This window comes from Cricetulus griseus, chromosome 2, assembly GCF_003668045.3.
Source record: "Cricetulus griseus strain 17A/GY chromosome 2, alternate assembly CriGri-PICRH-1.0, whole genome shotgun sequence".
NCBI classification, from domain to species: Eukaryota; Metazoa; Chordata; class Mammalia; order Rodentia; family Cricetidae; genus Cricetulus; species Cricetulus griseus.
The window spans coordinates 382,041,062-382,056,288 of NC_048595.1; the positions used below are offsets into that span (position 1 = coordinate 382,041,062).

The window sequence follows — 15,227 nt, forward strand, 5'->3', positions numbered from 1 at the left end:
GCCTGGGCCCTTCCCCATGTGTCCAGGGCCAGAGTGTATCCCTTCACATGGGATGAGCTCTCAAAGTCCCTTCTTGCACCAGGGAAAAATACTAATCCACTACCAGAGGCTCCCTGGAGTGCAGAGGCCTCCTTATTGACATCCATGTTCAGGGGTCTGGTTCAGTCTTGTACTGGCCTCCCAGACAGCATCTGTGGTCGATGTGCTCTCCCTTGTTCAGGCCAACTGTTCCTGTGGCTTTCTCCAACCTGGTACAGACCCCTTTGCTCTTCATTCCTCCCTCTCTTCAACTAAATTCCAGATTTCAGCTCAGTGTATATCTGTGGATGTCTGTCTTTGCTTCTGTCAGCCACTGGATGAGGGCTCTAGGATGGCATAAAGAGAAGTCATCAATCTCATTTTAGGGGAAGGGCTTTTAGGTTATCCTCTTCCACCATTGCCTGGATTGTCAGATCATGTCATCCTTGTAGGTCTCTGGAGATCTCCCTAGTTCCAGATCTCTTCTCGGACCTATAGTGGCTCCCTCTGATATGGTATCTCTCATCCTGCTCTCTCTCCTCTATTCTTCCCCCAACTCAATATTTCTGCTCCTCCATTTCCTCTCCTCTACTCCTCTTCTCTTGCTCTTATTGTGGCAGCTCCCTCTCCCGTATCCTCATGCTCCCAATTAGCTCAGGAGTTCATGCCACTTTCCATTCCTGGGGACCCTCCAGTCTTCTAACAAGTTGCCACACCACTGTTCAGAACCGCAGAGGTCTCATGAGTTCTATTTGAGCATGAATAAGCTGTGGGTCAGAGGGCTGAAGTGGCTTGGCCAAGGTCACAAAGAAAGTTGCAGCACTAGAGCCCAAGTCTGTTTGGCTCCAAAACTGTGCACCTCCCCGAATCTTGCTCTCATCCCCCTGGGTGGGGGGAGGTGTGGTTTACTATGTATCCTGGACCAGCATTGAACCCAAACTAGCAGAAAACCTCTTGTCTCAGCCTCCTGGCTCATTATCTCAACTCTTTGCTTCCATGTCACAGTTTTTGCTGAAGTATAAGATCACAAGGGATAAACTCACTGTCAGGATGTCTGGTTGGGAGAATGTGTCGGATAAAGTGAACATTAGAAACTGAGATGTGCCCACAGAGAAGGGTTCTGAGATGGGAACCCAGGACCCAAAGACTGGCTGAGTGCGTCAGCAGGCTGTAGGGAGGTGACAGGCAGTGTGAGGTGGGTTACAAGAAGAGCTTAGAGGAGACAGGCTGAGGACAGGCATGTAATCACATCTGGCGAGTTTGTGTGTGTGTGTGTGTGTGTGTGTGTGTGTGTATGTGTATGTGTGTGTGTGTGTGTTGGGGCTACATGAGAGAGGGTATTGGGTCACACGGAAGCACTTATCTAGAGACCAAACCACAGCTGCCTCTTTGGAACACTTAGGGCTCTGTTTTCTGTGAATGCTTTTATGTTTGCTTCTTGCTCTTAGATTGTGAGCTCATGTGTGTGGTGTGTGTGTGTGAGCGTGCGCGCACGCACATGTGCGTATTTGCGCGCTCATGAATGTATGCATTCATGTGTGTGAATATGGGCATGAACATGCCATTGTATATGCAAATGAGCAAAGGTGGCATTTCCTGCAGCTGGAGTTACAGGTGGTTGTGAGGCACCTGATAAGGGTGCTGGGAACTGAACTCCAGTCCTCTGCAAGAACCTCCAGTGCTCTTAACCTCTGAGCCATCTCTCGAGCCCCCATTGTGTCTGTTAAAGCTGAGTTTTGTAAAGTCCTTAAAGACTGTGGCTTTCTACCTAGCAACCAATGCTGTTGGCACTGATGTTTCCTGTCCTGTAAGTCCCTGGGTTGAGAGCAAAGCGTGTGTGGCACCTTTGGATACATTACCCCTTCCTGGGGCTTCATGGGCATCTTTTACCTGCCAATAGCAGATGGAGGCACAGCCTATAGTGAGGCCAAAGGCCTGGGCTGGCCAAGGACCTAAGTTTCTGGCCCATTCCTTTGCTGAGGGCCTGTGCTAGCTGCTTGGCAAGATAGCTTTTACTTTTAAACTTGGCACTCTGTGCCAAGGCAGCACTGCCCTCACCTCTTTGATCACTGTTTCTACCGCTGTCCTTAAGGGCAGAACTGTCACCAGCTTCATTTTCCCAATCTATATGCTGAGGGTGGAAGCCCCTCCCCTATCTTGTTACAAAGACTAAATGAGAACCTGGAAGTGGACTCCAGAAACTGGTTCTTCCTGTGTCCCCTCTGGAGGAGGCAGGCTCTGGTGGTCCCTTCAGTGCTAGGTCGATGGTGTCCGGCCACTCATTTGTCAGCAGAACTCCCCTTTGTTCTCTGGACCAGAAAAACAGGGCTGTGGCCTGTATGCTTGGGTCTCAGCATTGAGCTTGGTGCTTTCCGAGCTGACCCAGTCCTTTGTGGGAGGAGTAGGATGGATGCTTCCAGCTGAGAAGAGTTGGCATTCTCAGACTTGGCTTACAAACTGATTAAAGAGTGTGCTGGGTGTACTCACTGCCCTTCCAGACTTGGCCTGATGGTGTAGTTGGGGCTGCAGGGGGCATGGCTGGGATGGAGGATACCAAGCAGGTCACCCATCGGCTTGTTCTCTTCCCTACACAGTGAACGCAGACATCTCCATGGAGGCTTGCTGTACAGAAGGAAATCAAATGGCTAACCAGCACAGGGACTGCTCGTTGCCGTACACCTCAGAATCCAAGGAGTGCAGGTACGTGTGCCAGATGCCCGAGATGCGGATGGGGTAACTGCCTCCTTTTACCTGCTGCTCCTTCCTCTGTGCTCTGAGCCCTTCACACAGAGCTCTGCTCATTGTCCTAGACTGTCCTGTGCTCCTTGGAGCATCTGTTGCTGTTCCTGGCAAGGACAGGCAGGGCAACAGCGCCCCCCACACCTCTCACCAGCTTCAGACAGGATGTAGAGGAATCCCATCCAAGAGGATGGCTTGGAACAGGCAAGGTCGAGTGACCCTAGACTGGTGTGTTCTTTGGTTTCTTCCCAGGATTTGGTTTCCCTGGAACCTTTGCAAATCTTGGGGCCTCCTGGATGCCCTGAAGCAGAGGTCCACCTGGGCAGCCCTGCTCAGTCTCTTTCATCCTATGCAGGTCCCCAGGCACCCTCCCTGTCAGGGCAGAGTTTATATATGTGCCCCAGAGTGCTGTGGGGACAGGCAATTTGGCTTACATGCCTGGGGCCCTTGTGGATGACTAGCTCACAGTAAGACTGCAGACAATAGTACTTTGAAAATTGTGATAAAATACAATTAAAACTTACAGCTTAATCCTGTGTGAGGGCCCATACATACTGTTTTGCCACCCTGACTACTGTCCCTCTCTGAGACCCTTCTAAACCTGCAAACAGAACCCCTGACCTTCAGCATGAACCCACATGCCTTCAGCCCTTGGCTTTTCGTAGCCAAGCCTGTGGGTGGCAGGAGGCTGGGGCTGGGCATCCTGGTCGCTGCTGTCTTCCACTCTGGGTCCTTCAACAAACTGTGTCACAAGACTCTCTGAAACCTCCCCTCTGAGCCCGGAAAACAGAGCTGAAGTTGAGAAGAACTGGCTAGGTGGGAGGAGGGGAGGGTGTAGCCCAGGCTGCTTTGTTTGTAAATAGATAAGAACATTCTGTAGCCAGCCTTGGCTAAAGGCTCTCACTATGCACAGAGCAGGGTCTCTGAACTCCCACCCCAGACACCATGCTTCATTTGGTCTTTCTAACTAAACGCCTGCCAAGTGCTTCCTGTAAGCCAGATGCTGTGTCTCTCTCCCTGTGGGAGCTAGGATGTGGGGGATACTCCAGAGAACTTCATCCTGCTCCTTTGGTTTCTGTTCTGTGCTTGGCTCCACCAAAGAGTCCTGGCACAGCCTCTGCTCTGCCTGCAGGATGGTCCAGGAGCAATGTTGTCACAACCAACTGGAAGAGCTGCACTGTGCTACAGGCATCAACCTGGCCAGCGAGCCAGACGGCTGCGCCACACTCCCCAACAACAGTAGCCTCGAGACCGTATTCATAAAGGTGAGTGAGACCGAGGATCACCCATGGCCACCATCATCCCTGTCCACCCTGTTTACCTTGTCTTGTGAACATCAGACCGCTCAGGTGTCTTCCCTTCTCATTTAGTGGGTGAGTCTTACCAGCCAGCCTCCCAGATAAGAAAGGGTGAGATGGTGAAGGCCCAGCTCTGCCTTGGGGAAACAGGAAAAGCCTGAGTATTACCCTGTCCCAGTTTAGTTTTTAGCAGAAGACAGAAGGCAGAGCAGGGGTTTTCTGGGGCCTTCACAATCTCCGTTCAAGGTAGGGACTCCTCTGCTGCCTAGGAGGCCCTGATGTGTGAACTGAGGCTCTGAACTCTCACCAGATCTATGCTAGGGCCTCTAATGACACGGGACAGTAGAGTTCTGAGAGGTCCACACTCCAGTGGCTTCTCAGCAGCCTTGTCAAGGACTCAGAGGGGATTCTCCATGGAACACAATCAGAAGAAGTAGCAAGATCTCCTGAATGCTCCTGGGAGGTGTGCCTGGGAGGTGACTACAGCATCTCTAGGCTTGAGCACAAATAGATCAATGGTCAGGCCCAGAAGAAAAACCAGGGAGGTGGGAAGCTCCATTTGGAAAAGATCCCTGCCCCCAGCCCCTCTGAGTGACTGTCAGAAGTGTTGACAGTGGCTTCCTGGGACACCACCTGTCCCTATCAGGAAGGGGGCAGCAGAATCAGGCAGTGAAAATCTGATTGTAGTCTGGGTTCTGGGAGGGTAGGTAGGAGTGTCTGCAGACAGGTAGAAACTGCTCTACTGGGTCTGGGGCTCTGGGCTCTGCCCTGACAGTTGTGGTCATCTGTGACAACCACATGGTCTACCATGACAACCACAGCCACCAGGCATTTATTGGAGGCAGGGCACCAACATGGTGTGCTGGGCAGGGCTAGAGTGAGTGGCCTGGGTAAGGGGTCTGTCAACTAGGACATTGGGTATACAGAGACTACCTCCCTGGGAAAAGCTGGGCTCTGCTTATGTTGTCTGCCTGGAAGACAGCTGTGCCCCGTCCCTAGACTCGAGGAAAGAGAGGTGTGAAGTAATAGAACATTCTAAGCAAGAGAGGGAACAGATTACCTGGCTAAATTAATGAAGTGTGTTTCTGGAAAAGATTACTCACACCCCAGAGGAGGGTGGGATCACAGCCACTCTGTGGCAGCAGGGTGGGTAGGATGACATGGAGAAGACCCCTTGGCCTCCACAGATGCTGAAGCAAGGCTTCTCGCTGTGGGCTTTCTGGAAAGGTCTTTGTCTATATAGGACTGACTTGAGGCTTTTTACGCGTACCCTAGGACCTGGGTTAGGACAAAGGTCTGACTTTCGGGATATGGAGTCTCTTTGGAAGACAGTGGCCAAGTCTTATGCCTTTCTGGGGGCCTTGAGGCTCTTGTGGCCAACCCTTGGGATTGAGAAGAGACAGCGTGCACCCATTCTTCTGGCAGAGAGATGAGACCTTGCAGACAGGCTTTTGTCTGCTTCCTTCTTCTAGAGATGGGTAGACCGGGCTGGGGGTTGCTGGTTAGGAAAGGGATGTCCAAGAGGGTAGTCATGCAGCAGGGGTGAGGAGGTGAAGTGGAGTCCTACTAGATGCAAGACTTTCTAGGTTCCTTTCCAACAGACTTAAGAGGCTTGGAGGGGCCCAGCATGCTTTTCAACATACTTCTGACATTTAAATAAATTACCCATATCAGATGTTTTCTTGATGTCCTAAGAACATGGACAAGAGGTATCAGGTGTGTCCCTGGGGTTCTTGTGGAGTCCCAAGGGCCACTTGTCCAACCCCCTGTCTCCAGTCTAGAATCTCTTTGTTCACAGAGATGCTGCCACTGTTGTGTGCTGGGAAGGGCAGCCCAGGCCCGGGGCCAGACCTGTGAACCCAATCTCATGATAAGCTACCAGTGTGGGCTGGTATTCCGTGCCTGCTGTGTGAAGGGCCAAGAGAGTTCAGACTTCCCCCGCAGTGATGGTGGGGACCCTCAGGATCCAGGTAACTCCTTCCCCTTCCACTGTGGAGCAGTGTGTTAGTATTTTCTAGGTTGTGTGTGTTTGACACGGTTGATTTCTCTGTTCTGTGGCTGTCACATTTCTGGATTCTACCTATCACAGATGAAAAATATTATAAGAAAGATCATGAGTTTGGATCCCTGGCACCCACATATAAGCCAGGCAAAACAGCAATGCATCTTTAATCCAGGGCTGGGGTTGTAGAGCAGATAGGAGGTTCCCTAGGGCTCATTGGGCAGCCAGTTCAGCTGAATCAGCAAGCCTCAGTTTAGTGAGAGACCCTACCTCAAACAATAGGATGAGAGCAAGGAAGACATAGATGTTGACCTGTGACTTTCACATGTGCATATATGAGTACAACACCTGTACACACAAGCACACACCACATTCTCAAAGAAAACGTCAGAGAAAAGATGTTGACTCTGTACTGGGCGTGTACAGACATTTTTCCTGTCATTCTTTGAACAGAAATAGCAACTATTAATATAGCACTGATATTGCATTAGGTATTAAAAGTAATCTAGAGATGATTAAGGTATATAGGAAGATGTGTTAGATGCAAACAGATGTTATGGTATTTCATGTAAGAGACTTGAGTGTCTATGGATTTAAATTTTTAATTCATTTTTATTTTATGCATATGAATGTTTTGTCTGCATTTATTTAAGTGCACCATGTGTATGTAAGTCCATGGAAGCCACAACAGCGCTCTGGATCCTTTGGAACTGGAGTTATAGATGGTTGTAAGCTGCCATATGGGTGCTGGGACCACCTGGTCCTCTGCAGGAACAGCACATGTTCTTGATTGCTGAGCTATCTCTCCAGCTCCTTGTATGTGGATTTTAATGCCCTCCAGGATCCTGGAATCAATCCCCATGTGTACCAGGCTTTTTCTTTTGGGACACCAACCAGCTCCCAAATCATGGCATGGAGACTTAACTAGTTTTGAATGCTTGGCCTTAGCCTATGTTCATTTCTGGCTAACTTTTTTTTTTCTTTAACTTAAATTAGCCTGTTTCTCTTCATCTACCTTTTGCTTTGGGCCTTTTTACCTTTCTTTCTGTATGTCTGCTGGCTGGCTCTGGGGTCTCCCTCTCTTTCTCCCTCATTCTCTTTCTCCCTCCTGTTCTTCTCAAACCTAGATTTCTCCTATTTATTCTCTCTTCCCGCCAGCCCTACCTAGCCTTTCTCTGCCTAGCTATTGGCCATTCAGCTTTTTATTAGACCAGTCAGGTGCTTTAGGCAGGCACGGTGAAACAGGAACACATGTTTTCATAATTAAACAAATGCAGCATAAACAAATGTAGCACACCTCTATATAATTTAAGTAATATCCCACAGCATAAACAATTGTAATACACTTTTACATAGTTAAATATTGTGTAACATCCATGCATACCAAAGGACAGCTATGCAGAGAGAGATGCATGGTTGGGGTTGAAGGATCGAAGGGCAAGCTTCTGGGCCAGAGTCCCCAGGAAGAGCTGTTGGGCTCAAGTCCAAAGACTTGAGCAGAATTCTTACTGGCAGAATTCTCTTCCTTAGTCTCTATCTCTTAGAGTGTCCAGCTGATTAAGGAAGCTCACTTTACATCCAGGAGGGCCATCTGCTCCTCTCAATCAAAGCCCATTGACTTAAATACTAATCTCATCTCAAAAAAAAACAAACACTACCTTCATAATGACATCCCATTAAGTTGCCATATGAGGTTAACTATCCTGGCTGTGAGACTAGATGAGTTTCAAGTGTTCTGCAGGCATCTGGCTCCATGAGTGTCTTGCCTTCAAGACCTCACTTTGCCCTGGTGACAGCCCTGGGTAGGGTGGGTGATTGTCCTCTGGTCAGATGTCCCATGAGATCTTGGCGTTTAAGGTTATATGATGAGCAGTGGAGGGAGAATTTGGCCCAGTGTGGCCCAGTGACTGGATGCTTCTGTGTTCCAGTAGCAGGCTCTTCCTCAGAGGAGTGTGGGACCTCAGAAACAGCTCCCACAGATCTTGAAGCTGCTGCTACAAGCTCTCCCTCTCCCCATTGCCTACAGCCAGATGTGCTTGAAGCCCTGAGGGACATAGCTCTGTGATGTAGGAACTTCTTGGGTTGTTTTTTTTTAATGTATTTATTTTTATGTGTACGAGTGTTTCTTTCATATATGTATGTATACCATGCTTCTTTAGAGGTCAGAAGAGTGCTCTTAGCGGTCAGAGGAGGGAGTTGGAGCCCCTGGGACTGGAGTCACTATGGTTATGAGCCAATTGTGGGTGTTGGAACTGAACCCGGGTCCTCTTCAAGAACATGTGTTTTTAACTGCTGAGCCATCTCTCCAGCCCCTATCCCCTGGTTCTTTAGTCAGCTCTTACTTACACTGTGAGCTCCTGAGCCATATGGGAAGCCCTGGGAAGATGGCAGGCATCTGTCCACCATGCTTGCTGGGAATTTTATCTCACCTCTCTTGAGCTTTATACTCACAGACTCTGATATTCAGTTCAGGCCATGTGTCAGGAGTTCTTTTAAAGGCATAACTTCCCCTTCAGATGAAAGTGTGCAGAGTATACAAATGGGCCTCCTGTCTGATGCTGGCAAGAGAAGTAGGTATGTCTTCTAAGATGAGATCTGATGCTGTTTGTGTGATCTTGTCTCATCTCTCTACCCCCAGCTAAGATTCCTGATGATGAGGAACAGGAGGACCCGTACCTGAATGACCGCTGTCGAGGTGAGGTCTTGGGACCTGTGGGAGCCCTTTGGCAGGCAGCTAGCCAAGTCCAGGGCAATAGTGTTGACTGCTGCCAAGACTCAGCTGAAAAGTACTTCTGCTCTTGTGGCCCTAGTGGCCCCCTGTCTTCTCCATCCCAGAGTGCTTAGAGCTGGGGGATTGTGTGTGGGACGGTGGCTTTATGGAGGCAGGACTGGTGTGCGTACCCTGAGCAAACACCCAGGCTCTGTGATGGTGATGCTTCTCCACATTTGGGATGCCCCAGAAGAGTAGCTGTTTCTTGCCTTTGTGACCCTGGAGCCCCAGTTGTTCCTTTAGAGTCGTGGTCTCCCAGGAGACCTTTGCACTTAAGTCAGAGTATCCTTGCAGCTTTATTTTTCCTGATTAAACTATTTTTCTTTGGGAACATTCCAGCACATCTAGCCTGGCAAGTCTGTTTCAGTTTCACCCAAGGGCTCACCCTGTGATTGGGTGTTAATTACGGAGGAACTTAATCACACAATGATGGAGTCAGTGTACAGTGTCAGCCAGCACTGTGGCCAAGAGGGAGTGGCAAGAGAGATAAAGAGCTCCAGGAAGCCTGGTGTCCTCTCTGGGTGGCTCCAGAGGATTCCCTGGAGAGTGACAGCTGGGAGCTTGCAGCTTAGGAGGATACATTAGCCAGCGTGGTAAAGCCTGTGCGCCCCTGGAAGGTAGGGATTGGCAAAGGAAGAAGCTGCAGGCACAGGCCTGTTCTGGTGGGGTTACACTTAAAGAACCCCTGTATCTGCTCTGTAGGGAGTGTAGGTCACAGAGGAGGTGCCAGGTAGGAAGAGGCTGTACCCACAGCTGTGGCAGCACTGGGACCTGAGCCAGCGTTAGTAGGAATGGGCAGCTGGGATACTTCCATGAGCTCCGATGGAGCCTGCTCCCTCCAAGTCCCCTGTTGTCAGTGAGCAGTGTGCCTTTACGTCCACTCTAACCACAGAGACAGCACGTGTTACCTAACTTGTCAGGTTCCTGATGCCTTCATTAGCCCCAGAGGTACCCAGACCCTAGGCCTGGAGGTGTCCCAAGGACCACATGTGGCTGCAGCAAGGAGCCTGTCTTCTGTGTCAGTAGTATACCCTGAGAGGGTCTCCGAAGGTCTCTCACTGTGTTCACTAGCTCATGTGGGCTCTGGTTGCAGGTGGCGGGCCCTGCAAGCAGCAATGCCGTGACACCGGGGACGAGGTGGTCTGTTCTTGCTTTGTGGGTTACCAGCTGCAGTCAGACGGTGTCTCCTGTGAAGGTAACATCTAAAGCCCCATTCCTGAAGGACAGCTGGGACCTGCTTGCCAGTGCTGCCTAGAGTTTGGGTTCTGGGATTAGGCTGTCTTCCAGGAGAATATAGATACCATTGTGGGGATGGGGCTGCATTGGGGTTCACCTGGGTTCTGGATTCAGGATCTTCTGGGAGGCCTTGGGTAACTCCTTTAGCCTCTCCCTTAAATAAGGATTTAAGAGATAGAGATGGTGCTTCGTCCTTTGTGGGATTCTTAAAGATGCTGTGATTCTGGGGTCCGGCACTTACTCAAAGCAATCTGGAACTTAACAGGGCTTGATTTGGTGGTGGAGAACCCTCTCCAGAGTTCTGCCCAGATGTGCCCACAGCAAAACTTAGCTAGCTCAGTTTGATCGGACAACTTGATGAATGCAGTAAACCAGATCCACTATGGATTCTGGAACATTTCTTCTGCTCAGGCTTAAGCTTGGTTGTTCTTGCTGGTTACTTCTGTATCACCTTAATCTCTTTAGATATCAACGAATGCATCACAGGCAGCCATAACTGCCGACTGGGAGAATCCTGCATCAACACAGTGGGCTCTTTCCGCTGCCAGCGGGACAGCAGCTGTGGGACTGGCTATGAGCTCACAGAGGATAATAACTGCAAAGGTACAGCTCACATCCAAATCTAAAAACCTCCCCTTCCCCAGCTGTGGGTGTGGTGTAGAGGGAAGGGCCCATTGGGCTCTGTGGTGCTGCCCCTATGTGGCTGCCTGGGCTACTGCAAGAAGGAGGTGGTCAGCCCCCCTTGCAAGTAAACAAAGGTGTCACAGGGCAGATGAAGGAAGAGCTGGACCTGTGATGAACTGGTCTTAACTTGGTGATGCTGAGTTAATGATGCTAGCACATTTGCCTTAGAAAGCTCGGAGTCTGATCCTTGACAAGCAAGTTCAGGGTCCTCACTTGTCTTTTCTTACAAACAAAACCAAGCTAGCACCGGACCAGGCTCCAGTGAAGATTCCTAGCATAATATGTCTTATATAAAAATGTCGATCACTGAATTATGTGGGATGACCCAAGAGCCAGACGCCTTCTGCTGGCAGCCAAGCCCTTGAGCAATCCTGTTGCCCCACCCTGCACTGCTCCCTGGCTAAGTGTCTGGACTCCAGAACCTGGGAGCCAAGCCAGCTGAGTAGATTACACTTGAACGTTTGACAGCTGTGAACTTCAAGGCAGAGCAATCCATCTTGTCCTCTCTTGATGTAACTATTGTTAATATTTGGAATGCTGTGAAGAAGACCTCAGGATGAAAAGAATTACAGAGTCTGTGTTTATTGTCGCTGAGATAATTGCTGTATGATCTAATCTAAACATACACTTCTAAATGAGTGATAATACCTGCCAGGAGAATGCCTGGGTAATTTGTTAAATAACAAAAAGCTTGCCTCATAAGTCAGGGAAGGAGCATTTTGTTTTGTTTTGTTTTTTTTAAGTCTTTAGCAATTTTTACACAGTTTGGCCCACTCAGGCCTTTTCGTAACACCCTCCCTGTTGGAATGTTTTGGGGTTATAATCGGAGAAATGAACATTTTTTTAAAGTACTTTCTTGTAATGTTAAAGTATTGTGAGATGCTTCTGGCGGGACCCTTGCTAACAATCTCCTTTTTTTATGATGCACCAGATATTGACGAGTGTGAGAGTGGTATTCATAACTGCCCCCCCGATTTTATCTGTCAGAATACTCTGGGATCCTTCCGTTGCAGACCCAAGCTGCAGTGCAAGAGCGGCTTTATACAGGATGCTCTAGGCAACTGCATTGGTAAGACATGCTGCCACTAGTGGGAATGGTCCACCAATGGTCCACCAATCAGCAGAGACCAGGGGCTGGCAAGCTTCCTTAAGGGGCAGATAGCAAATGCCATAGGCAGTGTGAACTATGTCTGGGTCACAGTGTCTCAACTGGGCAGTTACAGTTCAAAAGTCTCAGAATATATACACAGGTGGTGTGTGTGGTATCCCAATAAAATTTTATTTATTAAACCGCTGGCGGGCCGGGTTTGGTCTAAGGACTGGTCTAAGGGTCTAATTCCCATGGTTTGGATGGAGTGTGGGTTTTAGAATCAGAGATACTTAGATTTGAACTTACCGTCCTAAGATTTGCTTGCTCCCTTGAAGCCTCAAGTGCTTCCCCTATAAGATGGGAGTGACTATAACAACTGGCTGAGAGGCTAGAAGCAAGGACTAAGGTGGGTGCTTGTGATGAGACGGGTACATGGAAAGTAGTATTTGGTATGTGGTCACTCTGTCACAGCCACTTAGGCCTTTAGAAATTGTTTCGCCAAAAATGGTTGAATTCATAGAGACGGGATAGAGTGGATGGGGATGGGGACCTTGTGCTCAGTGGAGACAATTTCAGCCTGGAAGATGAAGAGGCTTGCAGATGGGTGGGTTGATAGCAGAATGGACCAATATGAGAAGGAGAGGAGATGATGTGAACTTGGTGTGACAATAAGAGGTCAAGGAAAGGCTGCTTCCGGGGCTCTTACCTGCCTGTTAGCATTTCAGCCCAGACCTGCTTGGTAGGCAGGAGCTTCTAAACCTTTTCTTTGAGGTCAGAGTCCCTTCCTCCAAACTGCAGGTATTTCTGATTGCAACCCAGTCTCCTTTCTCCCCTCTTAAAGGAAAAGACTGGATACTGGTGTGCAAGTCTCTTTCTCGTTTCTCTCTTAGCTCTTAGATAACCTTGCCCTGGTCTTTTCTTTGAAATGGAATTGAAACTTTATTTCCCTGTCCCTGTCTTACTCCCCCAAGGTAGAACCATTTAGGACAGGAGCTTTACTTGAGCCCCACCCACACAGCCTGGGTCTTAACTGGTATAGAGATGTCTGAGCTGGTTGTGTTGTGAGTTGGCCTCTTGCCAGCCTCCTGAAATCAGACTGTCATCATTCCACACACGTGTTGTAAGCAGGGTGGCTGTGACTCCCCTGGGCAGGAGGAAAGAGGGTCCTGCCAAGATTTGCAGCCTTCTCAGGGGTCTCTGGAGGAGGCCACATCAGCTGAGGATGGAAACCCTGACTCATGGGAGAATTGGCCCTGCTTTCCTCTATGAGAAAATCTTTGCAGGTCTTGGTATGCTATAGGTTTTCCTCCACAGAGTGCAGGAGCAGAGGTGCTCAGTGAGCCATCACCCCTGTGTAATCTCCCTCTCCCAGCCATATCAGATCTAAGCCCTGGTGGAGTCCAGGGTGTTGGCCAGATCCCAACCTGTTGACATCAACCTCTCCCATCACCTCTGTGTAGGTCCACAGTGACATCAAGGACCAGAGATATTCAGCACAGAGCTCCCCTCCCCGGCTTGACATGGGGGGAGTTTTTCCTTGTACACAGCCAAGTTAAGGACTTCTTTTAGAAATTACCTCTTTTAGTGTAAAAACCACACATACCTGAATACAAATGAGGGAGAGCAGAAACTAATGCCCTACCTGCTGGGCCAGCCTCCAGGTGGGCTGGGCTGCCCTTCTGGGCATTGTGCCTCTGTTTTTATCATGGAAACAGAACTAGACTGTTGGACTACTTGGTTTTCCCCTGTTGACAATGTGTTTAGAAATAATTCTGTGTCAGCATTTTTATTCACATTTAAAATAACATCATCATGAACATAAATAGCTATCAGGAGACAGTGTATGGAAATAAGGGGAAGAGTTGCACCCTGTGGTGACGCCTGTCATCCGAGCACTTGCAGAGATTGAGGCAGGAGGAATATTGTGAGTTGGAGGCTAGTCTGAACTCTATAGGAATTAAAGTCCAGCTTGGGCTACGTGTTTAGACCCTGTTTCAGGAAACCAAATGGAAATAAAAACCAAAGATGGAGGCCATCCAAGAGAGAGCTGCAGGCTTTCTCTTCTCTGTCTGTATCCAAGGCCGATAACCCATACACTTCTGCCCACTTTCCCTTGATTTCCCAAAGCAGCCCCATCTATGATGGGAAACACTGAAGCCAGGATCTGCCTTCCCAGAACCCCACTCCATTCCCATCCCTGTGCAAGGAAAGATGAACCCTGCCCCGTCAGGCTAACACAGAAGACTGAAGGCTGGGCTGGGAAAGCAGAGGCCTTCTTGTTAAAAAACGTAAAAGTTTTTAGAACTTTGAGGTTGACTCTTCGACACTGTGAAGAAGTTTTTCCGGAGGCTTTCTTATTCTTTTTCTTCATTCTCAACCTCATGCCCCCTTCTTTCCTCCATTCCCTGGTGGAGGGAGTGAGGAGTGGGTGAGAGCAGTGCTTCCTGTATGCTAGCCCACAGGTGTTCAAAGATCTTCAAAGATCCTGGGGCCATCATGGGTTCCAGCTGGTCTTAGAAGTGTTTTTGCTAAGACAAAGTGAACCAGGAATGACAGCTAGAGTGCCTGTGCCAGTGCCACAGGAATCCCACGAGGGACAGCGTGCAGCACGTCCCCAAACCCTCATCTGGCCTTTCCAATCCATATCTTTGTTGATCCACTTTTGATCTCATTCATTCATCCATTGTCTGACTTTCATAGAGCTCAGGCCAGGAAACTCTCTTCTCCAAGGAGCACACAGTCTCAAGAGACACCACTGTTGCAAATAACAGTTTGGGAAATCACTCCAGACAAGAGCACTCAGGGCTGAGGGTGTGACTGCTGGCCACAGCACTCGCCACTGACACAGGCAGGAGTTGCCAATCTATGTGTAAAGGACTAGATAATGGATATCAACCTTCCAGTCATCTGGTTTCTGTCGTCACCACCAGGCTCCTGTAGTGGTCATACAAAGGCAGCTGTGGACCACATGTGAGGCAGCAGGTCTGGCTGGCTGCCAATAAAACTTTATTTACAAGAATACGCAGTGGGCCAGATTTGGCTAGGGGGGATCTTGAGGAAGGAGACCGGAAGTGATGTTGAGAATGGATGCCAGGGCCCTAGAGGCTCTGTTGCCCTTTCTGACCCTTGTGAGCCTGAGTTGCTTGCTCTCTCCAGGTTCTGGGTTCCTAGTATAGCCTACAGACAGTAATGCTGGCTCTGCCACCTGCAGGCTGGTGATTTCAGTCCACCGTGGTAACAGATGTAAATCCCCCTGTAAACTCTGAAGTGCTGCATTGTCTATGTGGAAGCCTATTCCAGGGATAGGAGGGAATTGGGGATGGCTCTTTAGACAGCCTGAGGAGAGTAGGGCTTGGCCATCATGGAGCAGGCCCTGTTTCTCACTTCAGG

At 49.3% G+C, this 15,227-nt stretch overlaps 1 protein-coding gene across 1 annotated transcript in view; it reads left to right on the forward strand.

Moving 5' to 3' along the window:
- The first annotated feature begins 2,282 nt into the window (after positions 1-2,282).
- Fbln1 (fibulin 1) overlaps positions 2,283-15,227 on the forward strand; it is a 61,797-nt gene continuing 48,852 nt past the window's right edge. The window contains exons 1-8 of the mRNA XM_035438813.1: positions 2,283-2,355; positions 2,613-2,718; positions 3,890-4,022; positions 5,854-6,025; positions 8,696-8,752; positions 9,921-10,022; positions 10,529-10,666; positions 11,679-11,816. Of these exons, the coding sequence (XP_035294704.1) occupies positions 2,283-2,355; positions 2,613-2,718; positions 3,890-4,022; positions 5,854-6,025; positions 8,696-8,752; positions 9,921-10,022; positions 10,529-10,666; positions 11,679-11,816 (919 nt within the window). The remainder of the gene's footprint in view (positions 2,356-2,612; positions 2,719-3,889; positions 4,023-5,853; positions 6,026-8,695; positions 8,753-9,920; positions 10,023-10,528; positions 10,667-11,678; positions 11,817-15,227) is intronic.